Source organism: Lynx canadensis, chromosome A1, assembly GCF_007474595.2.
Source record: "Lynx canadensis isolate LIC74 chromosome A1, mLynCan4.pri.v2, whole genome shotgun sequence".
NCBI lineage: Eukaryota > Metazoa > Chordata > Mammalia > Carnivora > Felidae > Lynx > Lynx canadensis.
This window is the reverse complement of record NC_044303.2, coordinates 118,428,485-118,456,080: the sequence shown is the minus strand read 5'-3', so window position 1 is coordinate 118,456,080 and position 27,596 is coordinate 118,428,485. Positions and strand designations below refer to the sequence as shown.

Below are 27,596 nucleotides of genomic sequence, written 5' to 3'. Positions count from 1 at the left end.
CTGGGTAGATATATACTTAATTACAAATGGTGGGAAGCATTGGGAAGAAAAGAAGAGGACGTACAAAAGAGAATAATGGAGGCTGGGGGGAACAGAACTTAGATGGGGAGGTCAGGGAAGACTCTTGAGGAGGTGGCTTTGGCTGCCATCTGAAGAGTTAGCAGGAGCCAGCCAGGAGAAAGGGCCAGAAAGCAAACAATCTGCATGAAGGCAGGCAGGTAGAAGGGACCACCCTGCACTCAAGGATCCAAGGGCAGACAGGACTGGAGGACTGGCTAGAGCATAGTGGGCAAAGGGAAGGAGTGGTGGGAGGTCAGGCCAGACCATACAGGGTCTCGCAGGCCACGGGAAGGATTCAGATTTTACTTGGAAATGAAAAGCTATGGAAGGTTGCAAGCAGGGGGTGAGGTAGGTTTTCAAGGATCCTTCTGACTCTATGTATAAAGATGATGGGGGGGGGGCATGCTGAGGACAAAAGAGGAGACTATTTCAGAAGTTGCGACAGTGGACTGGACTGGGCGTTGACAGTAGGTACTAAGTACATAAATTTGACAGCCTTTAACTTCAACATAAGAGTTGAGAAAGTTGACCAACACACAAGCCTGGGACTAAGGCGAGGCAAGGGAGGTACTTGCTTTGGGCACAAAGCAAGTTTACTCAGAAACCAAGATAAATAATATTTTAGTGCAATATTTTTTTTAAGTTTGTTTGTTTAAGTCATCTCTACATCCAATATAGGTCTCAAACTCATGACCCCGAGATCAAGAGTCGCACGCTCCTCTAAGCCAGTCACCCATTTAGTGCAGCATTTTTTTAGAAAATCAAATTTAGGGCAAAACAGTCCTTGATGAACAAAAAATCAAATTTCTTTTAAAAAGACAGGATCCACAACAGTGCTGTGCCAAGCCACAGAAGGAGCCTGGGGCAAAAGGAAAAACCGTGTAATACTGATCCTGGTGGTATTTAAAATTTTGATATTTTGTTCATATCCTCACTGTTATTCTGGCTAGCTGACCTTCCCCACCTGTAAACCAGGGGGCTACCATGTAATCCTCGGCTCATAAAATAAATACTATGCAAAGAAAATGGAGGACATAAATCATCACAAGCCCCCTGGTGGTACAGATGCTATTCTTTGTCCTGATTCTGGAGACTCCGAGACAGAAAGTACATAATAGTTGCTCCATCAATACTTCTGATACTGTTAATGGCTAACATTTATCAGGCTCTTAATATGTCAGGTACTTTGCCAGAAGCCAGTAAATACAATTATCTCATTTTATCCTCACACCAATCCTGTGAGGCAAGTATAATATCATCCCTCCCCTACCATGATTGGTATATATTTGATTAGCATTTAGTAAATACAGGAAGAAACAAAGATGTATAGATGGAAGGGAAAATGAGAGAAAAGGAAGGGACAAGCTTTATTCTATTCCTTATGAGTCCTATATGGATCACAGTGATCCCAGCTCCCTGGGCAAACACTATTTTCTGACAAACACAAAACACTACACTTAAACAGACCTGCACAAAAAGGGAACTACACTTAAATATCACCTTTCTCCATAGGGATTATTTTTGATAAGTTAGGTTTTTTAAACCAAACAGCTTTTCTAAGAAAATATTTCTTTCTTTTTTTTTTTATTTAAAAAAACATTTTTTTTAACGTTTATTTATTTTTGAGACAGAGAGACACAGAGCATGAACAGAGGAGGAGCACAGAGAGAGACACACACAGAATCTGAAGCAGGCTCCAGGCTCTGAGCTGTCAGCACAGAGCCTGACGCAGAGCCCGAACTCACAGACCCTGAGATCATGACCTGAGCCGAAGTCAGAAGCTCAGCCAACTGAGCCACCCAGGCGCCCCAACTAAGAAAATATTTCTTGACTTCATCCATTCCCAAATATTCACTGAGCAAAATTATAACATACCAGGCACAGATCTAGGAACTAACACGTGAGCAAAACAAACCTGATTACGGGTCCTCATTAGATTCATAGTCCACCATGTGTGTGTGTGTGTGTGTGTTTGGGAAGGGGGTCGGCATGAGACAGTCAATAACTAGTAAGCGAACACATACATAAAGTCATAAATTGTCGTAAGTGTTATACAGGACTCATACACAGAGGAATGCAGGGAGCTACCCTAGACAGGGTGGGCCAGACACATTTAGGCACACGGAGGCAGAAACCCTGCTTCACATGATACTTACGTTGCTGAAAATGCAGTGTTAAGAAGTTTTGCAAATCAAATCATCCAAACTCCCACTATAGAGCGTGAAACTTTACAACCTAATGACTTACTCCTATGGAGGACAGTTTTGGAAAAACAATACCACTGACTTATTTTCTATACAAACACATCTCTGAGAAAGGTATTCTCACCACTGAGGGGTCAAGAATACAATATTGGCGGGCCACATGGGCGGCTCAGTCGGTTAAGCATCTGACATCAGCTCAGGTTATGACCTTGTGGTTTGTGAGTTCAAACCCCTGATCGGGCTTGCTGCTGTCAGCACAGAACCTGCTTCAGATCCTCTGTCCCCCTCTTTCTGCCCCCGCCCCCCTGTCAAAAATAAACATTAAAAAAAAAGAACACAACATTGGGGAACATTGGAAAATGTTCTGCCTCCTGTCTGCCCCACACCCATCTAAATGTCTAGATTTATGGAAATTCCAGAGGAGCCCCTTGAACCTGACAACACCAAGGAGGAACCAAGGAATGCAGGACCTTTGAAAGCCAGCAGAAATTATGTGCAAAAAGATGGCAGCCAAGAGAAGTAAGGAGAAGTCCATCTGACATTTCTTCTTACCTCCTGTTGCCTAATCTACTCTCAAAGGCCAATAGTGTAGAAATTCTTCATTTTTCAAACAACCCCACCCAAAAGAGTAGCACTTTGATCTCTAAAGCATGAGAGAGGAGCAGTGGATAGTGCGGGGTATAAATGGCTTGGAAAGGTTATGTAGAAAAAAGAAATAAACAAGAAGAGAAGCCATGAGGAGTTGCAGGGATGAAAGCAAACCATGCTTTGAACCACCTGCCAAAATGAAAGTAAGAGGCCATGTTTGACAGACGAGCACACTGTCGAGCTTCCCGGTACCTACCTATGAGTGGGACGCACAGTGTGCACCTTCCTGGAGATGCTAGATACCGGGCGCAGACTTATCTGAGTTTACCTTCTTCGATACGAGATTCCAACACACTTCCAAGCTCTTTCATCCCTTATCAGACACCAGTCCTTGCCCAGAGCCTTTGCTCGTATTCTCTTGCTCCATCTCCTTCCCATAAAACCCACCTGGCTCCTGCCAACAGCTGGGGTGTGTGCAGGCCTGTGTGGAGAATGCCAATGACACGGTCACAGGACCATGAGAGCATTGGGCATGCTGAAACAGGGCAAACTGGGGAGACGGGAGAATGGTCCCTTTTGGACTTTTTGTGTGGGTTCAAAGAGAGTTGGCAAGTGGAAGGAACCTCTAAAAATAGCCAAAGTCCTTAAAAAGAAATAATGCAAAAGAAAACAAGGTTTATACTGTCCTAATGTAAGCTCTGCAAAAACTAAGCCCTGGAAGGCTGGCGCTGGGGTAGCTTATTATTTGCTTCCTGTTCTTTGGCTGAGACACCCACTGGGTCCCTTTGCAAATCCTGGGCCCTGCTCCCCACCCCCTGCCTCCTGCATGGTGCTGGAAGTCTCCGCAGGAATGCAGCTCTCTTGGGGCACAGCTGGGGCCTCCAAGGCCCACTTTCAAGATCCAGAATAGACTGTGACATGTGAAACGAGCTCCGTGGGGTTTTACATTCCTCCTTCGTATCCAAGCACCTTCAACACAAAACCTCACGCCGGGATTGCTAATCATTCTTCCAGAAACGCCTGGATATCATCTGTCTGGCAGAAATGTGAGTTTTGTCTTTTTTTACTTTTCAGTGTTTTCAATGAACATGGGGCCCTTGAAATGAGGCTGCCCAACAGAGGCGTGACATAATAAAGTGATGTCTTGGGACTCAGGGTTTTGCTCTTGGCTAAGCCACAGATTTGCTTTGATATGCTGTTTAGCCTCTCTGTGTCACACTTCTCTTGGCTAGAGAAAAAGACAAAGTGTTCACTATCTCATGTAATAGGAGGAATAAAAAATACAAAATGATTATAAAATACCTCTTATATTATCTACACCACAGGCACCTAGAGATGCCTGCTTACCCACATGAAATGCTTTGTGAAACTCCAAGTGCCATAAAAATGCAAATAATCCATGCATTAAAACATAGGCTCCTACTGGGGTGCCTGGGTGGCTCAGTTGGTTGAGTGTCCAACTTCGGCTTAGGTCATGATCTCACAGTTCGTGAGTTCAAGCCCTGCGTCAGGCTCTGTGCTGACAGCTCAGAGTCTGGAACCTGCTTCGGATTCTCTTTCTCTCTCTCTCTCTCTCTCTCTCTCTCAAAAATAAACATTAAAAAAATTTTTTTAACACAGGCTCTAATTAACAACCATAACAACACCTTCTATTTCCTAGGCATTCACTGTATGTGAGACCCTTCCCAGACCTGCCTTTCTCTATTCCTTTGTTGTGGCACCATGAGGAGATCAGTATTGTTTTTTTTTTAATTTTTTTTTTAACATTTATTCATTTTTGAGAGAGACAGAGTGTGACTGGGGAGGGCAGAGAGAGAGGGGGACACAGAATCAGAAGCAGACTCCAGGCTCTGAGCTGTCAGCACAGAGCCCAATGCGGGGCTCAAACTCACGGACTGTGAGATCATGACCTGAGCTGAAGTCAGACGCTTAACCGACTGAGCCACCCAGGCGCCCCGAGATCAGTATTCTTAATAGCTTCAGTTTACAGAAGAGGCAGCTGAGGATCAGAAAGATTAAATGACTTGCTCAGTCATGCAAATAGTTAATGACACAGCAGAAACCAAAGCCCAGGTCTATGAGAACTTCCCTTTTCCATAGCCTTTCCAGCCCAGTCTGAAGTAGGACTCTCCACTGGGTTCCCAGAGTGGGCTCTGGGCTCACCCCAGTCCTTTAAAAGCAGTGGCAAGTGATTCTACTGTGATAAAAGCTAAGAGTGACTTGACTGCCACTGGGCCAATCAGAAAGTGCTGGTGAGGCCATTATAGTGCTTTGAAAGGGGACGGTTCTGTGTCAAGGGAGAAACTTGCAAAGACTCCACTTAAGACACAAGTATCTGTCGATGGGGCTACCTGACTTATGCGGGCTAGGGGACTGGAGAATAAACAGAATAGAGAAGCTAAGGATCACTCAACCAAAGGCATTTTTTCTGTTTCCCATATTTCTGTGGCAGTTACAATCATGGACGCTGCAGTCAGAAAACGCTACCTTCCGATTGCAGCTCTAACATTGATTTATCTGTATGACCTTAAACGAACTGTTTAAACTCTCCAAGCCTTGGTGTCCTTAGTTGCAAACTGGGGATAAAAAAAAGCAATGCCTTGAGTTCAGTTCAGGGCAAGCCTCGCTGTTCATTTAATTAAATCTTGGGACATGATCAGGCTACGGAAGACGATTACATGGAAGATATCACTCTATTCATTGATCTCCCAGCCTACAAAAGAAAGAAAGAAAGAAAGAAAGAAAGAAAGAAAGAAAGAAAGAAAGAAAGAAAGAAAATGCCTATCTCACAGAACTCTGAGGATTAATTAAAATAATGTATGTGAGGCACCTGGGTGGCTCAGCTGGTTGAGCATCTGACTTCGGCTCAGGTCATGATCTCACAGTTTATGAGTTCAAGCCCCGCATCGGGCTCTGTGCTGACAGCTCAGAGTCTGGAGCCTATTTCAGATTCTGTGTCTCCCTCTCCCCGCCCCTCTCCCACTCATGCTGTCTCTCTCTCTCTCTCTCAAAAATAAATACACATTAAAAAAAATTTTTTTTTAATAATGTATGTAAAGCACTTAGGACAGGATCTGGTACATAGTAAATGTTCAAGAAAAAGTCACTATTTTATTATTTATGGGCTTATTTGATTATTTATGGGTATGTTCAGAACAGACTGTTGGGAAACATATGGTAGGGAAAGCCCCCAGCATTTCCAAAGAGATAACAAACACTTACTTCAAAAGACTAAGCTTGGAGAAGCCAAATTTTGTAGCTCAGGAGGGAAGAAAAAAGACCTAGCAAACAAACCATCGTCCTGTGAGTTGGAAGGTCTGCTGTCTTTGAGAAAGGAATGTCCTCGTGGGCTGGTTCTGGAGATTGTAACTTGCACAACATTTTCAAAAGATTTTTGGAGGCACATCAGTAAGGGAAGGCTAGAGGAAGGGACCAGGGCTGATGGAGCCCCTGCAGAATTGCTCTGCATTTGGCTGGAAGCCCAGGCCTTTAAAGCGTCAGTCTGTAGGAAGGATACTTCCATTTAAGACGTGTGCTGGTCTTCAGGATGGCCGAGAGCCTGCAGGATGCTCTGGGCCAGGGTGTACCATTAAAGTTCGGGCACAACTGGGGCCTCAGAGCATGTCGCGATGCCAGGGAGTGCTCTGTGGTTCCTCTCACAGGGTGTTTTGTCTAAGCATTAAAATAATTCCTGACCTTCAACAGAATGATGCTCTATGGGAGTCAGCGTTTTGGGGGCAGAGAAGCCACACAGAGAATTAAAGATCCAGAACCCAGGGAACAAATAATGGGTATTGGAGATCATTGGGAAAGTGTGTGTATCTGCTTATATCTTTTGCTCCTCATAAAGGAGTGTGGGGGCTAAGACTGGGATTGAGCTGTTGGGTGATACAGCTGGACTGGCTTTACAGGCTGCACTTCAGGCCAGCTATCTGTGGTCCAAGCATCTATGCCCCTCTTATTGGAAGCTCGGCTTGATTGATCTGGTATGGCCAGACTCTAACCTCCGTATGACAGACACTGATTTCTACTGCAGGCCCGGAATCCCTTATCTGAAAAGCTAGACAAATTTCTGAACCCAGGATTTGGGGGATTTTAGAAAGACAATTGGTTGCATTTATTGTATATTAAGGAAGAACTTCTGTGGGGTCTGGAGCAGTCCCCTATAATCAAACACATTGGTGATTCTGCACCAGATCACACACATATGAACACATAGGTGATAAATAAAGACTTTAAGCAGTCTCAGGACCGTCTGGGTCAGGTTTTGCCACAATCTGAGTTACGAAAGAATGTCTAGTTTTCAGAGCATGTTGCATTTCAGAATGTAGATTAGGGATTTGAGGTCCTTCTTTTCATTTCCTTTTCTTTCTCCTTATTTTCTTTCTTAAATTTCCCCAACGGTCTGCCTGTGGCAGGTGCTGAGTACAAGTGGTTGGCATCTAGAGTATAACATCTTGATCTCCCTCAAAGAATATTTGATTCTGGAAGCCAGGGGACAGTTTATTCTCAGTAACTTGGGGATTCTTTAGGATTAGAAAGAGTCTAAATTAAAGAAGAGGAGAGAGAGACTACTGAATCCACAGGTTCTCTGTCATCCTGGACGGTAATACACAAACCTGTGAAACACACTGAGGATGGTCACTAGTACATCATATTCAGCTGCTGAGTAAATAAGAGGGCATCACTTGCACATCAGGGGTAATGGTACTTAGAAAATAATATGTTTTAAATATTGCTAAAATATTACTAAATGTTAAGAACCAAGTTTGTCCAATCCTCAATCAATAGCACAGGTGATTAGCAAAAGACAACAAGATACATGGAGAATGATAATCAAGCAACATCTATGAATGCTTACAAGTTTTCAAGTGCTGGGCTTAGCGCTTTATGTGCCTGATCACTTAACACTTACAGCAACTGTGTGGTAGCTACTGTTATGGGGTCCTATTCTGCAGATGAGAAAACTGAGGCCCTGTGAAACTGAATGAGTTTGCTAGTGAGCGTCCACCCAGGACTGAAACCTGAGTCTAGCAGCATGCTGGTAAACCAGCTATCAGAGAAAAGGAAGCAAGGAAGGAAGGAAGGAAGGAAGGAAGGAAGGAAGGAAGGAAGGAAGGAAGGAAGGAAGGAAGGAATATTTTGAATATTCAAAAATTGGCTTTCACAAATCTGTAGGAACCATCTCCTGTACGACACTACCAAGCCTACCCCATGGCCATGTCCAGAGTTTGCTGCCAGCTCTGGAAGACGAGATTTCAGCTCATGGAACAGAACTGGCCTGGGAGAAGCACACCGAGATGCTAGTCCCGCCAGTCAGCCATGGCTAGATTCCCTCCCCAGACCTGGTATAGATCACCGCGGGTGGAGGACGGGGAAAGAAAGAAGAACACTCTGTCTCTTTCTTCAGGCAAGTTTTCCTTCACCAGAGAGTGTGAAGTGAGTTGCTGCCAACCTGGCACTCCCAGGCAGAAACAATAAAACCTAGAATTCTTTCAAGGCCCTACAAGCTTTTTTGTGGTTAGATAGAGAGTTCAGACTTGAGACTAAACGGTCTGATCTTTTCTTGAGATCCTTCAAGTCCATGATATTGCCTTCAAAGAAGTAAGGAAGTAACTTCTACAAGATGGAAAAAAGGCTGGGTCTGGTTTTTTTCTTTTAATTAAAAAAAAAAAAAGGTCATTTATTTTGAGAGAGAGAGGGCGTGGGGGACGGGCAGACAGAGAGGAGAGGAGAGGGGGAATCCAAAGCAGCCCCAGCAGCACTGCGAGCACAGATTTCACAACTGTGAGATCATGACCTGAGCCAAAGTCAGGATTCGGACGCTTAACCAACTGACCCACCCTGGCTCCCCTGGGTCTGCTTTAACCAAGCAGCCTAGTTTGAACCCACTTAAAATCCATTTAGGTTCTTGGTTTAGCCTCTCTGTTAATACCTGAAAGACCTCACCTACTAATTAGGTCCCATGATAGCATGTTTCCACTAGAGGCTCCCAAGAAGGAACTGGCCTGGGATTCAATCAACAAACATGCAGAGAACAATGATTATGTGGAGGCATTTGCTAAGTGCAAGGCCTAGAAAAAACAGGCACAGCTTTTGTTCCAGAGCTGCAGAGACTAATGAAGGAGACAGTCAGGTAACCTTAGTTACATTATATTCATTCACTCATTCAACAAATATTTATCAAGGGCCCATTAGATGCCAGGCATTCTGCCAGGCACTGAGAGACCATGGTAAGCAAGACAGATTGGTTTGTACTATTGTGGAGCTGACAGTCCAGTCATAAAGGGAGACATTAATTAAATAATCACAAGAATGAATGTGTAATTAAAAAATGAAGTAAGAGCTCTGAGGAAATGTTAAACGGTCCTTTGAGAACTGGAGGAACCTGACCCAGTTAAGGAAAGTCAGGAAAGTCTTCCTTGCGGAATTGGCAACTGAACTAAGGCTTGAACAAAACGTAGGAGTTAACCAGGCAAGGAGGGTAGAGGGAAAGAAAGAAAGAGCGCTCTAGAGAGAGGGAGCAGTGTAGGCAAAGATCATAGGGCAAAAAGGGACACAATGGTTTCAAGCAAATGGAAGGCCAGTTTGGGTAGAGAACATGGTAGAAAAGGAGGCAGGGGAGGAAGCCAGGGCTAGTCCTCAGAGCCCTGCAGGTAGAATTTTTTTTTTTAAGTAAATGTTAACTTTTGTTTATTTTATTTTGTTTGTAATTGAAATGTAATTGACACACAATATTATGTTAGTTTCAAGTGTACAACATAGTGACTCAACACTATCTACATTACAAAGAGATACAGATAAGGCCTTAGTCTTTATTCTGAGAGCAATGGGAAACCAGTGAATGATATAGGTGGGAAACATACGCGGGAATTATACCCAGTGCTTCCATAGGGTAAAAGAAATGTTGCTGTGGGAGCATTAGGAAATCAACTCAAACATAAACTGGTGTGTGTGGTGTGGCAGAAGAAAAGGGAGGTTAGGGCTGGGGGATGTATCCAAATCAACTTTCTGAAAGAGAAATATCTGAGATGAATTTTTGAAGGGTGAGTATGACCTAGTCAGGCCATGGTAGAAGGTGGAGGGAGTAAGGGAGAGAGAACGCTGGTCAGTGAATGTGAGAGTGTGTGTGTGTTGGGGGGGGGGCGGGGGGAGCTACAAGAAGAACAGGCCAATAAGAGATAAGGCAACAGAGTTAGGCAGGGACCTGATGATGAATGCCTCACAGGTCACGGCAGAGTCTGGGTTTTATCCTGATGGCAGCAGAGAACCCAGTGACGCAAAGATCTTTAGCAGGAGAATGATGATTAGACTCATGCCTTGGAAAGGATATTAGTAATGGAATCAAAAGTGGGTTGGAAGGTTGCAGAAGTGAAGAAGACAGACGCCGTTTGCCTGCCTTAGCAGCCCAGGTGAGACAAGGTGTTCCATCTGTGGTGAGCAGCCATAGTGAGGATGGAGAATAGAGGATGAGTTTAAGAGACATTAAAAAGGTACAGTTGAAAGGGTTTTGTCACTAATGGGATGCATAGGAGTGATTTCTACTCTCCCCACAGAATAGTCTGAACAAAATGGATTCTTCTACTTGTGTTGAGTCTTGCTTTATGACCTGGTACACCATCGGTTTACAAAAATGTTCTATGCATCCTTGGGAAGAATAGTGTTCACTAACTGTTGGATGCAGGGTTCCCTGATATGTTCACTCAATTAAACTTGTTAATTGTGCATTTCGATCTGCAACTTTATTAATATTTTTTGTCTGTTTGCTTTATCATTTATGACAGAAAGGTATTAAAATCTCCCACCATCGTGGTGGATTTGCCAAGTTCTTTATATTTTTGTTAATTTTTGTTTCACATAGTTTGAGGCTATGAGGCTATGTCATTAACTATACACAAGTTTAAAGTTTTTATATATTTCTGTTTAATTATTCTACTTATCATTATGCAGTGATCCCTTTGATCCTTGATCACTCTTTTTGCCTTAGACTTAGTTTCTATGATATTAATATAGCCATACCAACTTTTAATTTTTGTTAAGATTGGTCTGGTATCTATTTTTCATCCTTTTGATTTTAACCTTTCTGCCCTTACATTTTAAACATGTCTTTTATAATCAGAGTATAGGTGAAATTTTTTAAATCCAGTAGCAAGGTGCCTGGGTAGCTCAGTTGGTTAAAGCATCTGACTCTTGATTTTGGCTCAGGTCATGATCTCATGGTTTGTGAGACCAAGCCCCACATCAGGCTCTGCACTGACAGCATGGAGCCTACTTAGGATTCTCTCTCTCCTTCTCTCTCTCTGTTCCTCCCCAGCTGGTGCTTGCTCTCTCTCTCTCTCTCTTTCTCAAAATAAGTAAATAAACATAAAAAAATCCAGTAGCTAGTAAATTTAGTCCACTTACATTTATTGTGAATATAAATATATTTGGATTTATTTCTGCCACCTAATTTTGAGTACTATTTTTGATTTTCTATTCTTTTTCTAGATTATTTTGGGTAAGTACAGATTTTTTTCACTTCATTTCCCCTATTCTTACCAGTTGCTGGTTGGAATCACTGCATTCTATTTGTTTTCTTTTAGTGGTCAATCTTTTTTTTTATTAAAAAAAATTTAATGGCTATTATTTATTTTTGAGAGAGAGAGAGAGAACAAAGAGAGAAACAGGGGAGGGGCAGAGAGATAGTGAGCAACATAGAATCCAAAGCAGTCTCCAGGCTCTGAGCTGTCAGCACAGAGCCCCACACAGTGTTTGAACTCACAGACCACAAGATCATGACCTGAGCCGGAGTAAGATGCCTAACCAACTGAGCTACCCAGGTGCCTGTGATTTTTTAAAAGTTTATTTATTTATTTTGATAGGGAGAGAAAGAGAGTGAGAGAGAGAGAGAGGGAGAGAGCATGAGTGGGGGAGGTCTGGAGAGAGAGAATACCAAGCAGACTCCATGCTGTCAGCACAGAGCCCAACGTGGGTGGGGCTCAAACTCATGAACCGAGAGATCATGACCTAAGCTAAGATCAAGAGTCAGATGCTAAACTGACAGAGCCACCCAGGTGCCCCTTTTTAGTGGTTACTCTTAACATTTAACATGCATATGTGACTCAATAAAATGTAAGGTTAATTAACATCTCTAAGAGTTAATGCTTCTGAGTGATGCCACTGATGGAGACAGGGAGCAAGAACTTAGAGCCTATTTGGAACCAAAGGTGAGACCTATTTTACATACGCTTGGTCAGAGGACACTTATCCAATCATCATCTTGACAGATGTCTATACATCTACCTTTGGTAGCATTACACATTTGGTAGAATATTTGTAAAATATTCCCTTTCATGGGTATTCTGCATTATTTAAGCAGTGACAGGGGTTAAAAATTTAAAAAAAACCCTGGGCGCCTGGGTGGCTCAGTCAGTTAAGTGGCCGACTTCATGTCATGATCTCACCGTCTGTGGGTTCGAGCCCCACGTCACGCTCTGTGCTGATAGCTCAGAGCCTGGAGCCTGCTTCAGATTCTGTGTCTCCCTCTCTATCTGCTCTTCCCCACAACTGCCTTTCCTGGATCCTTAGAACCCTAAATTTTTTCTGTTAGCTTAGTTTCCAGGGCCGAACTGAACACACATGTCTCCTAAATCGGGGACTTGATAAGTGTCCCTTCAACAACTCTTGATGAGCTGAGAACTGAGTCTGAAATGGCCTGGATTCTCTCTTACATAACCATAGCTTACCTTTACCTCCTTCATCCCCTCTGCTATGTTTGTGGCTTAAATGATGGAGGAAAGAGCTTAAACAATTTCTCTCAAATATGAGAGAGAATGAAAACTTCTATTTTCATTCCAATTGAAAAATTATTTTAAACGAAGCATTCAGTGGCAGCTGACCTAGACCACACCAGGCTTCAACTAGTTCAACATAACCAGTGATTCACATCTCCTATAGGTCACATCACATTTTTCTAAGTGCTGTTATGAATACTGTGAAAGATTATTAACCCTTCAGACATGTGTCAGTTTAGGTTCTCTTTGAGTGGTTACAGATGACAAAATATGCCAGCCTTACCACGGATGTTCTAATACGCTTCGTGTTGCCCTTACTTTGGTGTCAAGAGAATCTTCCGGCTTTTCCCCTAAATCTCACCGGTGCCCCGAATCTCAAAGGGCTGGGCTTAGCACACAGCGATGACAAGAAGTCCACTGGGCTTGATTTTTTCCATGTCCCAACAAATATACACAGATATACCCCTGACAGCCAACAAAAAGAGAATAATAACAAGAAGCAGAATTTATAAATTTCCATTAGGCTTAATGCCTGATTTCATGTAGTTAATGGACTCATTTATTAGAGCAATTTGTGAAAACCCCCAAGGGCCCACGAAGGCTGTTGCTTAATGGTTTTATCATGTCATAGATTTCTTTTATCCCTATCTTCTAACAAATCCTGAAGAGGCAAGGAAATTAGGACTAACGACTGCCTCAAATGTAGGTAAACTGTAAACAGAGCCAATAAATAAATACATAAATAAATAAATAAATAAATAAATAAATAAGGCCTTTTTGTGCCTCTGGGGTTTCCTTCAGCAACAAAAAGGGATTTTACTTTTTGTATGTTTCAGCTGATTCAAAGATCCCACTGCCATAGACTATCAGCTTCAGGTTGACTCAAAGCTTATTTTCAGGAGTTAACATGTCCCCCCTTCAGGTTTCCAGATATGGATGTGAACTTCAGGGTCATGGGAGCAATCTGAAGTTAGTATAGCCACCCCCACTACTGTCCCTCTTATTGGTGGTGGAGGTCGGGGCGGGGGGGAGCAGGCAAAGAGCAGAATCGTGGCTTTATAACAGCAGATGGCAATGTGATGGAAAGGAAGGGACACCTGAGGGCCTGCTGGTCTCTGGCTGAGGTTGCTAATCTGGGGAGAGCTCCACAGTGGTGAAGTCTACGCTGCATGGCTTATACACACATGAGCACGTGAGCATGGGACAATCCTTGGCCACGGCTGCTGCCTCTACCCACAGGAGCCTTCTGCTGTATCTGTTCCCGTTCATCCCAAAGGGATGGAAGCACGAATGCAAATGGATACAGCCAAATCTATACCCAACACTTAGACAACAACTTAACGGAGACTCCCCGCCGGTGCTGGATCTAGAAGGGAAGCCATCCTTCACTTGAACCTGATGCACAGTCAGGGGCCCATGGAGACCTCCACTTGAGGAAACCCAGGGACAACAAGAAACAAAAGTCCAACCCCTGAAGACTGACAACATGAATGGCTATTTGTACCGCTAAATGGCAAATATATATCCACCAGTATATAATTATTTTCTCCTGTACCAAATTAAGTAGACAACTTGGCAAGTGCTTGGGGGGAGAAAAGGAACAAAAAATCTTTTTTATCTCTTGGCTGTACGTGAAGGAATGGGGAACTGATCACCATTGCATGTCAATGGAGAGGTGACGGGTGAGGATGTCAAAGCTGGAAAGAGCTAAAGAGCTTTCTATCAAAAGGGGATCCAGAAGCGAGTGGAATGAGAGGGAGATTGAGAAGCTGGGTGAAGAAGGGCTGAGCAGAAAAAGACAGAGAGACGTGTGAGAGAGAGAGAGAGAGAGAGAGAGAGAGAGAGAGAGAGGTAGGCCCAGAGATGTAGAGGCTTGTGGATGAATAAGAAGGGTTTGGAAGAGAGAATGTGGGTTTGGGAAGCAAAAGCAAGGTGCCACGAGATAAAGTCTGTGGATGTAAGTAACATTTTCAATCTGTTACTGTATTATCTGAAAGGAGCTGGACAGAGTTTCGCCACATGTGAAGAGGATATTTGAGATGGCTTGACTTTAAACATAGTTTATATAGTGTATGCAAAATTCCCTTTGGGGTTACTCAGAGGGACGGCAAACCATGGCTGGAAGTGGGGACAGTAACGAGCTCACGTGAGTACAGACTGGAAGACACGTACCACAGATGTTAAAATGCCTGGAGCAAAAGAAACAATGAGATGCTTCCGGCATGAACCCCAATTCCAAAGTCACCAGGACAAATTACTCAAATTGTTGTCTCAGTTTATGATGGAATTGCCTTCCACATGAGCAACTCTATGAGGTTGCTCTGGGGATGGATGGATGGATGGATGGATGGATGGATGGTTACTTCAGGGGATGCGGGAGGCTGGCAGGCCTCCCGCGAAGTTCACAGTGTTCCCTGGTGATGTAGGGTCTCCTGGGAAATGAGGAGATGCCTGGAGTCCCACTGTAAGGTTGACAGGGACAAAAGTGGAGGGTGTTGGTGGTGATGGCCAATATCTGGACCACAAACGAATAATGTAATGAATAATGAACTCATGGGGGCAGATGTATGTGCCAGACCGTGGGTAAAAAATCCCACTCTGGCAATGACACTGCAATATCAGTGAAGTCACTTCACCTTTTCCAGGTGTGAAGGGCAAGTGATGGCTTTGTTTCAACACACCCCTTTTGAGGCTCAGCTCCCACCACCCAGTAGCTGTTGACCTTGGACGGGCCATCGAATGTCTATAAGCTCTGGTGTCATCTTACAAAAAAATGGGGATAATGAGTGTCTGTCTCAAAGAGTAATAATGAAGGTTATAGGAGTTACCTTATAGCCCGGATTACAAGTTAATGTTAATGATGATGATCACTACCATTATGAGGCCACTCAATAATCAATGTGTGCAATCAGGACTTACTCAACACTTGTAAGGAAGTTCCCGCACTAGTTCCCCGGCTCTTTTTCGCCTCTTCCTTGTGTGTCCTTGGAATCACCAGCGCTTTGTTCTCCTAAATGGTGGGACAAGTAGATGTTTTAAAATTCTGTTTATTAGTTTGGCTTTAAAAAAATCTTCTTAATTTATTTTTGAGGGCAGGAGAGACACAGCGTGAGCAGGGAAGGGGCAGAGAGAGAGAGAGGGAGACACAGAATCCAGACCAGGCTCCAGGCTCTGAACTGTCAGCACAGAGCCTAACGTGGGGCTTGAGCCCACGAACCATGAGATCATGACCTGAGCAGAAGTCAGAGGCTTAACTGACTGAGCCACCCAGGCGCCCCTATTTGTTTGGCCTTTTAAAACTTAGATTCATGTCATTGATGTTTTAACATTGATACTATAAGTCTCTCTATAGTGGGTGTATACAATCTTAGAGGATTATAATGTGCAATATGATGGTTTCTGTGTCACACTAAGTATGTCTCATTAGCAAATACTTAAAATGAAGCTGGCTTTTGTACAAGGGCCAGACCTACCATCTCTATGTGACATGAGAATGTATGGAAAGCCGAGGAAGCAGGCAATCACTGGCAGAACCTCCAAAAGATCTGTCTCATAAAGTTTCCTTTGGGACAGTGTCTGCCCTTCAAAATCCCGCATAACACTCCCAAGTGTTTGTTCCCTGGTTCTAGTTCTGTTCCCACCAGCAAATCCAGAATCTGCCGTTACAGGTGAACCCTTGGCTGTCTCTATGGCGGGCGGTCTGAGGGCCCTTCCGTACCTTTTCCTACAGGTCCCGAACAGTCGGGCTATCTGAGCTATCTGCGTACACGGGGCAGGCAGTCCCCAGCCCACACAGTGGGAGGAGAAGAGCAAAACCTCAGTGCTGGCCTCTCGGCTTTCGTGGGTTTCAGCCAGAACCCAGGTGTTATTTTAGTACAACTTCAGTGTTTAATTTGAGGATGTGTGTGGATCAGGAGGGACCAAAACATTATTTTTTTTTTCCCTTGGCCAAATGATTAAATTTGAAGTTCTAAAAAATGCACGGCTTTGTCCAAAGCCGTGGCCAATTGGGAAGTAAGAAATGTCCTGAAAATCCCTCCCATGCCAGAGACCTTTCTTCCTTAACCACTGCCCACCGCACAGACCCGTTTGCTGTGGGCATCGCCTGGGCAGTTTGTGGTTTACTAACCGAGCAGGGGCCCCGTGCCCCGAGGCTCTCCTTCCCGTCTCGGAAGGGGACGCAGCATCTTGGCTGGTGGGACACTCTATAGGGTTGTCTAATTTCTTACAGCCTTGAAAGCACACCCTAAGCAGCAGCCGCTGAGCCATGGCTGAAGGGGAAATCACAACCTTCACGGCCCTGACGGAGAAGTTCAATCTGCCTCCAGGGAATTACAAGAAACCCAAACTCCTCTACTGTAGCAACGGGGGCCACTTCCTGAGGATCCTTCCAGATGGCACAGTGGATGGGACGAGGGACAGGAGCGACCAGCACAGTAAGCACCCATTTCTCTTGTAGCCCCAGACCTTCCTGGTGTCTTTCTTAGTCAAGGACGCGAGAAAGGAGGATATCTGGGAACGGGTACCCTTTTCTCCAAGGTTCTGTTCAGGCAGGGTGACATAAATGTGCACAGGGCCTAGGTGTGGAAAATAAGGAGCTGTGAGAGCTACAGCCTACCTAAAGGGGTCCTATTTCAAGACTGTAAAAGGATGGCCTGTTGACCTCACACAACTGCTTTGAGATCAGATGTGGCTGCCAGTGTTCGGCCCTTCGGGGTTTCTGTAATTTAGTGAAGAAAGGCCTGGCCCCCAAGGCCAGTTAGGACCCTGCCTGCTCTATGACAGGAAGGGCCACCTGGGGCGGGGGCAGTCAACCCCACACACAGACGCGGGCTCAGTTTCATGGGAACGGACTCTCCAGGTTATGTTTCCACTGAGCTTGATTTGTGAGATCCTAGTTCATAATCACAGTCTTACACATCATAAATTATGCAGCTTTCACTCTGCAGATCATGCAGATGTGGTTGTGGTAACCGGGAGAGGTAAAGTCATTCTCCAGACCTTAGAGAAACTGGAGAGCGGGAACAGCTGAAGCCAAATGCCGAGCATCTCTTCTGGGCTTTCCTGCCAGCTTAGCTCTCGGATGGTGCTGATAAATGGAGGTATGACTTTAGAGAAAAGAGTCTTCCTGACTATCTAAGGATAAAAATGTTTCCCTTCTGCTTTAGTACTTCTTGCGGTGAGTGGTGTGCATGTTTGGTGTTAGGTGCCTGCGTCCTGCTGTGATGTTAGCAGGGATTCCCTGAGCACCCCTGAAGCATTAGCTGTTGTAGAGACGCCAAAAGCCAGACCTAGTTCCTGCATAGAGGGTCAGCGATCTAACGGGTAAAACACACTGTGAATCAAGGGAAGAAAGGCGTAGAGGAAACCAGGAGGTACATAATCACAGCCCAGTTAGAAAGTAAGATTCTGCAGAACTAGCTTTAAAACAGAATGCAAAATACTGGCTTTGATGTGATGGTTTATATACCAGAGAGTCTTCATGATTCATGTAATATGTGCCAAAGGCTGCAGGCCGTAAGCACAGATGACCACCTCAGTGGTGCTCATGCTACTCTCAGATGCAAAGGTCATGGGGTTGGAAGCCAGCACGTATGGGCCGGAAGGCATTGTCTCTTCCTTCCCAACCACCAGGCAGACCCTTGAGATAAAGAGCAAGAAAACTGATGTTGAGGCCTGCACCCGCAGGATTAGACTTTTGAGGGGTTTTGTTTTGGTGGTTTGTCATCAAATAGGCCTAGCGAATGCCTTATATTTGATGAAAACGAGGCACCAGAGCGAGTCAAAAAAGACTCTACTTAGTATGTCAAACGTATATATAAGTAACATTTACTGCAAACAAATGGACTTAGACTAAAGTCCACTGTGTGAGGCAAGCTATAGAATTCATGTGATCTGCCCCACACAGCACAGGGAAAGAAGCTTTAATTCCTCTGGGGTTGTTTTGTTTTTTTTTTTTTTTAAGTTTATTTATTTATTTTGAGAGAGAGGGAGAGAAAGCACGCTCAAGTTGGGGAGGGGCAGAGAGAGAGAACCCCAAGCAGGCTCTGCACTGTCTGCATGGAGCCCAACGTGGGGCTCGAACCCATGCACCATGAGATCATGACCTGAGCAGAAATCAAGAGTCGGACACTTAACCTACTGAGCCATCCAGGCGCCTCATAATTCCTCTGGGGTTTTAAATGTTTCTGATAAATCTTACCCGTTTTCTGAACCAATGGGGATGCTCTCTGGTGCTCAGAATCCCAAGGGAAAGACAACCATGATGATGTATTCCTCAGGGTTAGGCTGGCTTTTCTGGGAAATCTTGAAATCTGAGAAAACAAGATGCAACAATTAGGACTTATTCCAAGTACTGGAATTTTAGTACAAATGGCATGCGACTTCACTGTTGTCATCCATCATTAGCATTATGGATTGCATTCTGGGCATGTAACATGGGGACAACTTCTGAATGTGCTCTGAGTTCAGCCGCCTGACCTACGATGTCAGGAACCCTTGGAATGTAGCACAAGAAAATGGGAGGCATGTGTGAGGAGGGCGACTTCCAGGCAATGCTGGGTCGACTCTTTGCCAAGTGAACTTGGGCTAGTTACGTAAGCTTTCTGGCCTCCCTTTTCTCACTTGTAAAATAAGAATAATATTACTTGCCTCCCAGGTTCCTTGGGAGGATGAAATGAGATAATCTAAGGAAAGTGGCTGGCACAGTGCGTGGCTCAGGGTAACAGCTCAGCACACGGCGGTCACTATTGCTGCTGTTGTCATCACCGTCACTGGGACTTCCAGATGCTCAACCCACAGCATGTGGAAATACAGTATAACATTTGAGGACCTTCCTTTCATCACTTCTATAACATTGTCTCCCAGGAAGGCCAATGGTCTAGATTCCGGTTTTGATTCAAGGTCTCTCTGGCAAAATGCAGAGTTGTGTTGGCCTATTTATTTACTCTAGAACTAAGAACAAGGACTAAGGAGGACAGAAATCAGAGTATGTGGGGTGAGTAAGCAGAAATCCATCCCTGTACCTGTCAATGCCTGGAGAATGGGATAATCCACATAACTCTCTGAAGAGACTTAGGGGGGCCTAGATTTAGAGTCAGAAAGCGCGGATTCATATTCCCACGCTGTCAGGAGCAGTACTAAACAATGACCATTCTCTCCAGTTTGCATAAAATGCTCTGCAAAATAAATGTCAAGTCCCTCAACCCAAGGACCCTTCCAACCATCCTCTCCTGTCTAGAAATTTAGATGTCTCCAGGGTTCCCAACTGTGTAATCTTGGGGAAAATATTGAGACTCAGCTTCCTCACCCATGGAATGGGAATAAAATCACTTGTGTGCCTGACAAGGCTGAAAAGTCCTGCAGGCAAGAGGACTCCCTGGTGTGGATATACCCACTGGGTGTGGTTCTGTCGCCCTCTACTGCCCAGTGGCGGTACTGACACTGTCCATCTTCATGCCAAGGGTTATTCTGAATCAATCTGATCTGGACAGGCAGGGATGGACAGAGTGGGATGACCCTGGCTAAATGATTAGCACAGATACTCCCTCCCATTAGTTTGAACATGACTAGACACTGTGGTCACAGGTATAGAGCTATACTCTAAGACTTCCATTGGAAAGAATATTTCTAAAAGCCAATCAAATATTGAAACAAATCTACATAAATCATACAAAATAGAACCATATGCCTTCCAGCTCTACAAGGTAAAAAATAACCCTTTTCATAGCTTCTCTTTGTCCCCATTCAGCGGATCTGCCCTGGGAAAAATTGGGATATTTTCAAAACTTATCTTCTTCCTACCTCCAGGAGAGTAAATTTCCAAGTACCTGACACAAACCCTTTCTTGGAGTGGTATAAACCTACAAAGGATGCTTGTGCACAGGCCAGTGTAATGTAGCTCTGAGTAAACTGTCCCCACTGGTGGGAATCTCCAGCCCATAGAGAAGATGCTTTTGGTTTATCCCATTACAACTCCTCAAATCATGGTCGTAGGCAATCATCACTATAGGCTGTGAACATCTGTTACACTGCCATTCTAGGAAAGCCAGGCACAGAATAAAAGCTGCAGACCATGAGACAAGGGAAGGGACATTAAATTGCAGGAAGATCCATGGGGACTCCCTGCGATTTTCTTTGGAAGATGAGTAGAGTGGTGTCACCATGAGAGGGAGGATCCTGGAGGGAACAGGCACAGAGAAGGATGACCGGTTCCATTTCAGACACAGGACATTTGAGGAGTGCCTTGTACCATGCGTATCTCCTTGTAGTTATAATTCCACATTTGTGTGATTATTGAATGGTTTTCTCCCCAACTGAGCTCCCTGAAGATGGGACTTTGTCTCTTACAGCTCAACACTGCAATTTTGCATCTAGTATGTTGAATGGCATTTGGTATAGTGCCCAATAAATATTAATTTGAGGAGTGAACGCATTGTATTGGTGGCAGATAAATTCAAATTCAACAATATATTCAGTAAATACCTATCGAGCTTGTGATATACGCCAGGCATTGTGTTAGATTCTTTTTTTTAATTTTTTTTTTTACATTTATTTATTTTTGACAGACAGAAAGAGACAGAGCACGAATGGGGGAGGAGCAGAGAGGGAGACACAGAATCCCAAGCAGGCCTCAGGCTCTGAGCTGTCAGCACAGAACCCGACACGGGGCTCAGACTCACAGACCGTGAGATCATGACCTGAGCCAAATTGGACCCTTAACCAACTGAGCCACCCAGGGCCCCGCATTATGTTAGATTCGTTCATTGCCACTTAACCCACAAGGTTATGAATTGTCATCACTCTGCAAACACTGAGTTAACAGGACCTGTGACCAACTAGTAACTGGGAAGGGCTGTCACAGATCCATAGCTTCTTCTTCCAAGACTAAGTCTCTTTCCACATACCACTACCACCATTGACATCAATACTGTGATGGTGGTTTTGCCCCACAAACTGATCAAATAAACATACTGGATTCGCAAAGCCTGTCGTGTGGGTCAGATAGGTGTAGATGTAGGTCCCTGTCTACTAGTTCCTTGTCACCGTGGGGAAGTTACTTCCCCACATGCCTCAGTTTCTTCATTTTTTTTTAATTTTTTTGTTAATGTTTATTTATTTTTGAGACAGAGAGAGACAGAGCATGAACGGGGGAGGGGCAGAGAGAGAGGGAGACACAGAATCGGAAGCAGGCTCCAGGCTCTGAGCCATCAGCCCAGAGCCCAACGCGGGGCTCGAACTCACGGACCACGAGATTGTGACCTGAGCTGAAGTCGGACGCTTAACCGACTGAGCCACCCAGGCGCCCCAATTTCTTCATTTTAAAAACAAGGATGACAATAGTTCCCATGTCACAGGAAAGTAGGAAGCTCAAAAATGTTATACACACTGCCAGGCACACAGTAGGTGCTCAAAAAATGTTATTTATCACCATTATCATCCCTAGGCTTATTTGACCCTCCTCCTGGCTTACTTGACCCCTAGGCTTACTTGACCTTCCTCCTTACTTGACCTTACCTTTCTTCATCTCTGTGTCACTGGGACTATCTAGGTTTGGAACTCTCAAGGGCTGGCATGTAGGAAAAATGTGCCCAGCGCCTGGCCCAGCAAGGCCTGCCCTGTCTAACTTCTCTGGCAGAGTGCGCTGTCTTGGGCAAAGCAAGGAGGGGCTCCATGTTTGATTCTGCTCTTTCTGCTGGAGTCTCCTCTCAGGCGAAGGGGGACATGACTTGTTTCCCGATGGGAGGAATATCTACACCAGTAACTGGAGAAGAACAATAAGCTCACGAGCATCCCCAATCTGCTGCCTTCTGTGGACAACGCCCCCTGGCCTCCCCAAGCACACAGGAGGGCTGTGTGAGGAGCAGGATTACTGGCAGTGCTCACCACACAAATGGAAATGTTCCTGAGCAAAGTGTGTGCCAATCAAATATTTATAAATCAAACCACATCCTAAAGGCACTAAGGGAGTTCACCGGTCAAAGGAATCCTACTTTGCAGCCCTTTAGAAAGGGCAGACTCCTCTAGGGTGCAATCCCTCCTGCCTCCTTGTACTGGGGCAGTACAGACTTCCGGTTTCTAGTTTACTATGTCTCGGCACCTGATGGTAAAGGCACTTTGTTCCCCACTAGCTGGGGCTGAAAGTCAAGACGGCTTTCGAATCACCAAGGTGGGCAGAGCTGGGCCCTGGTGCCAAAGCCAGACAGCAGGGCAGGTCTTTGGGCAGAAAAACTCCCCTCTGTGGGGTATTCCCATCTTGGTGGGATGTGATGCCAGAGGGATCCCTGCCCCTCTCCTCCCACTCACTCCTTATCTGGTTATACAGAAGAGATTTTTCTGGATAACCTTTTTTTTTTTTTTAAATATCACACAGTCCATGGACTAGATCAAAATTTTCCAGGCACCTTTTTTTCAGTCCCAAAGCAGAAGCAGACACCTTTACACATTCTAAGAAAAGTCTTTTTCATATATATATATATATATATATATATATATATATATATATATTCCAGACCACTGGAATTTTTTTTTCCACAAGCTCAATTTCTTTTTCTTCTCCATCTCTCTCTAATGCTTTAGGGAGCCCAGCTCGTGGCTACATTTTAATTATAAATGCCATTGACATAAAACAACCTCACCGAGTTCTGAATGAGGCTGACCTCACTTTGGGTAAACACAGCAAAGGACGGGAAGTCTCCAACCCAGAATAAACCAGGCACGTAATCTCTTTTGGCCTCTCTTTGGAGAGCAGAGGTGGAAAGCAGGCTTAAAGGCCACAGACATGCTACCAAAGCAGAAAAGACCTCCCTCTGCACTCATTTGTCCCCCAAACACACCAGCTGTAATCTTATCTTTAAAAATTCCTAGGAAGGCATTTGCTGGGATTAGCACTGGGTGTTACACGGAGGGGATAAATCACTGGATTCTACTCCTAAAATCATTATTGCACTATACGCTAACTTGGATGTCATTTTAAAATTAATTAATTGAAAACTAAAATAAAAATAAAACTTCCTAGGGCAGGACAGGAAGATGCCAGGACGGCTTGGGGCTTGGAACCATGGTGCAGTGCCCCAAAGCTCCCTGATCTTGGCAGTGGCAGGCTCCTAATACCTCTTCCGTCTTTCTCTTCTTGGAAAGTAAGAATCATGTGGATCTAATGTAAATAAACTACTGCTAAGAGCTAATGGAAGGCACTGGGGAGAAGAGAAAACCAGAGATATAGCTCTGCAGAAAAAAAGGTAGACTGCCTAGTGGGGGGCTAGCATATCCACCCAAAAGCTCTGGGTTCATCTTTACATAGGCTCCCAGTAAAGATCCGTGAAGGGGTCGAAACTATAAACACAGGGCAGGGAGGAGCATGATCCACGAAGATGGAAATGACATTTAAGTATTAAAAAACATTTTTTTTTATGTTTATTCATTTCCTGAGAGAGAGAAAGAGGGAGAGAGTATGAGTGGGGGAGGAGCAGAGAGAGAGGGAGACACAGAATCTGAAGCACTCTCCAGGCTCTGAGCTGTCAGCACAGATTCGGACACGGGGCTCGAATTCATGAACCACGAGATCATGACCAGAGCCAAAGTCAGATGCCTAACCAACTGAGCCACCCAGGCTCCCCTGACATCTATTTTTGATAAACAGGCCATTCCCAAACCAGCACTCCCTAATGCATTCCTAGTAAAGAAGACATGATGGTCACAAATCCACCAAGCTAACATTTACGACCTTCTTTTAGGACATTTTTTACAATGCTTTATAAATGTGAATTTCTCTAAGAAACGTATTTCTAGAGTATGTTTCAAAAAATTGCTGGCGAGCGGGGGCAGATAAGAGGCGGGCTGGGGATAGAGAAGGCAAGAGCCCCAGGCAGGGGCAGGGCCTCTGTGCTTGTGCGGGCCCTGGGGGCTGTGTGAACTGGTGGCCGTAACAAAGAAATTTAAAAATAAATAAATAAAATAAAATAACAAATTAAAAAAAATTTTTTTTAATGTTTATTTATTTTTGAGAGACAGAGCATGAGTGGGGGAGTGGCAGAGAGAGAGAAAGACCCAGAATCCTAAGAGGCTTCAGGCTCTGAGCTGTCAGCACAGAGCCGACGCGGGGCTCGACCTCACAAACCGCGAGATCACGACCCGAGCCGAAGTCGGACGCTCAACGGACTGAGCCACCCAGGCGCCCCCCAAAATTTTTTTAATTAAGAACTGCTTCCATTTCTTCTGCTAGTGCAGAAGTTCCTATTCCCATTTCGGAAGTATGGAACAATACATACTCTGTGGATGAAATGACTTGTCTCATTTTTTGAAAAGTCCTTGCCCCTTCATCCTTGGGATGTGTGAGAGCCAGGGACCTTCCTGTTACAGACTACAAGTCCTAAATTCCCCGCATGGGATAAAGAAAAGTGTTCCTTCCCTTTTGCTCAGGTGTTAGTTAACCTGGTGCAATGTGGCAGAAAAGGAAACTGAGCAGAGAATGTGTGGCCCTAGAGGCCCCTCAGCCCTGTCCTGCCTTATCAGCTTTTCTGGCTCCCTGTCAACCGTCAAGGGAGTCACCTTCATGGATACCTACGTTCAGGTCTACATGGTGCTTGGGTCAAGCCTGAGCTGGGTCCTAAGGCACAGCAGGGGTCATCAGGGGCAAGAACTGGAATCATGGCCAGCTCTGAGTATTTGCCCATCAGTATTTGTGCTGAGCCTCATCCATCAACTACTGCTCCGGAAAGGAGTGAGCCACGATCAGCAGCAGCCCCATCACCCAAACTGAGCCAGGGTCACCCACTGGCTGTTCTTGCCTCAGAATTAGGTTTGTTGGGGCGCCTGGGTGACTCAGTTGGTTAAACATCCAACATGGGCTCAGGTCATGATCTCCCAGTTCATGAGTTCGAGCCCTGCATCAGGCTCTGGGCTAGCAGCTCACAGCCTGGAGCCTGCTTCGGATTCTGTGTCTCCCTTTCTCTCTGTGCCTCTCCCCTGCTCATGCTCGGTCTCTCAAAAATGAATAAACATTAAACAAATTTTTTCAAATTGAAAAAAAAAAGAATTGTGTTTGTAAGGAAGTGAAGAGCTAGGACAAAGGGGAAGTTCCTCCCACCAGCAGTCCCCAGACTTGGCCCTTCTTCTCATCCTCCCCATGGCAGCAACTGGTATGAATTTGGTCTGAATCCAATGCACACTTTCCTATCTTACTTCCTATATATTCATGAGCTATGCACATTGTTTTGTGTTTTTTACAGAATTTCTTCAAGGATTTACTAGAAATATGCTTTTGCAATGTGCTGTTTTCAGCACACATTACTTTCAGCTTTTTGCATCTACCCCATCCATAGGCATATCTGCTCTATCTAATAATACCTAATACCCATGCATGAGACAGAGTCTCTGTTGTAGTTGTTGCACTTGTGTTCGTTTTTAGCTCAAAAGCGAGTGGGGGGAGGGGTTCTGTGGTCTGGCTTTATCATTTCAGGGTCTGAACCCCCGAGGCTCCTGCGGTAGGGTCGGTGTGTGGCACAGGGCACGGTCCCCAGCACGCAACGGTCGGTCAACGCGTGTTGACTGAGAGCCTTTCCAGGCCCCTGGCCCTGCTCCGAGGGGGAGGAGCCTCCGCTTCAGCCGGGCTGTGGAGCCGGCCCCTCCCTCCTTGAGAGCCCCCCTCTCTCACACGCCCCCTTCCCGCTCCCCTCCTCAGCAGCAGCTGCGGGAGACTGTAAGTTTAGAAAACTGGAATGAAGTCACCCTGGGGAGCTGGACGCCTCGTCGGTTACACGAGCGGCCCCGGCTGGGTGTTACTCCTTCCTGCCAGGCCTGCTCGCAGAGGATATATGTTTAGGAAACTTCGCCAGAAAGAAATCCAGTGAAAATGAGCTATGAAACTTGGACATCCTGGAGAAATAATATTTACAGAGGAAACTCTTGAGACGAACTCTCACCAGTGCAGCAACCCTGGTGTGGGGGCTCACGGCCGAGGACTGCGTCCCCGTGCCAAGCAGCCCTGGCTCGTGTTTACCTCCGTGAGGCCCTCACGCGGCCAAGATGGGAGTCCAAAGTCGCCTCTACCTACCCCCACAGAAAGACAAATGCAGGCTATGTAAGCCGCAGAACGCAAATGAACTAGGAAATGAAAAGCTTTTTGAAAATCCTCCTTGATGATACTGACGTGTCAGTGTTTAGGTCCATCATGTGTAACCCATGTACCACTGTGATGGGGGAGATGATAATGGGGCGCTACACGTGTGTGATGGCAGGGGGTACATGGGAAATCACTGTACCTTCTCTTCATTTTTGCTGTGAACCAAAAACTGCTTTAAAATATAAAGTCTATCTTAAAAAAAAAAAAAATTTTCCTTGATTACCCAAAAGGACCTTCCCTATGGGATTCCTGTAGCATCTAGAATGTGTTTGACTCAATACCTACACATATGGGTGGTAGGTGGAAAAAAGCCCCAGGCAACTAACATCATTCCGTTCCGTAGCTACAAATGGGATCCTGGATGACCATCTGCCATCTTGTACGTCTTGTTTGAACATAAGTGGGTGCAAGAAAGGGAATTTGGCTGGATTTGGACCCATCTTCCCCATCACTGGGTCCCAAGGTGTTGTATGAAAGAGAAGAAAAAGCAGGATACTTGAAATACTCAAAGCTGGGCTCTGGTCACGATTTTTTTCCTGATTATAAGTATAATGTTGAGTAAAATATGCTTTCAGCAAGCTTCGGTCTCCTCACCTGTAGGACAAAGCCACTGCCATCTTCCAACAGGGAATGCTATAAGAAGCAATGAGGTCACCGTAGCTCGGTGGAAATGACAGTAATGGTCCTCGGCACTCTCCATATATTAGATCATTTAATCCTCAAAACAACTCCATGGAGCAGGTACTATCATTACGCATAAGGTAACAGAGATGAATAATTTGACCAATGATCACATATCGTAGCCAAGCCAGAATTGCAATTCATGTAGTTTGATTCTGGAACCTGTGC

General features: G+C 44.9%; 1 protein-coding gene, 1 long non-coding RNA gene and 1 other non-coding gene across 10 annotated transcripts in view; 2 read left to right on the top strand and 1 right to left on the bottom strand.

Annotated features, from left to right (window-relative positions):
* The window catches only part of LOC115517683, a 157,147-nt gene that overhangs the window by 82,948 nt on the left and 46,603 nt on the right, over nt 1–27,596 (bottom strand). Inside the window, exons 2-3 of the long non-coding RNA XR_004343599.1 lie at nt 18,828–18,939; nt 15,545–15,635 (exon numbers count right to left, since the gene is read on the bottom strand). This is a non-coding gene — a long non-coding RNA (uncharacterized LOC115517683). The remainder of the gene's footprint in view (nt 1–15,544; nt 15,636–18,827; nt 18,940–27,596) is intronic.
* FGF1 (fibroblast growth factor 1) overlaps nt 1–27,596 on the top strand; it is a 110,765-nt gene that overhangs the window by 71,056 nt on the left and 12,113 nt on the right. For 7 of the 8 annotated variants that reach the window (XM_030320521.1, XM_030320510.1, XM_030320477.1 and 4 more), the window contains one exon: nt 16,857–17,061. In XM_030320521.1, coding sequence (XP_030176381.1) covers nt 16,893–17,061 — 169 coding nt within the window. In that variant the 5' untranslated portion in view covers nt 16,857–16,892. Of the gene's footprint in view, nt 1–3,876; nt 3,899–16,856; nt 17,062–27,596 lie in introns of those variants that run through there. The other variant, XM_030320504.2, reaches the window with a different exon arrangement.
* LOC115526854 lies at nt 5,449–5,573 on the top strand. The gene has a single exon (XR_003972783.1). It is a non-coding gene; the product is annotated as a small nucleolar RNA SNORA36 family (small nucleolar RNA).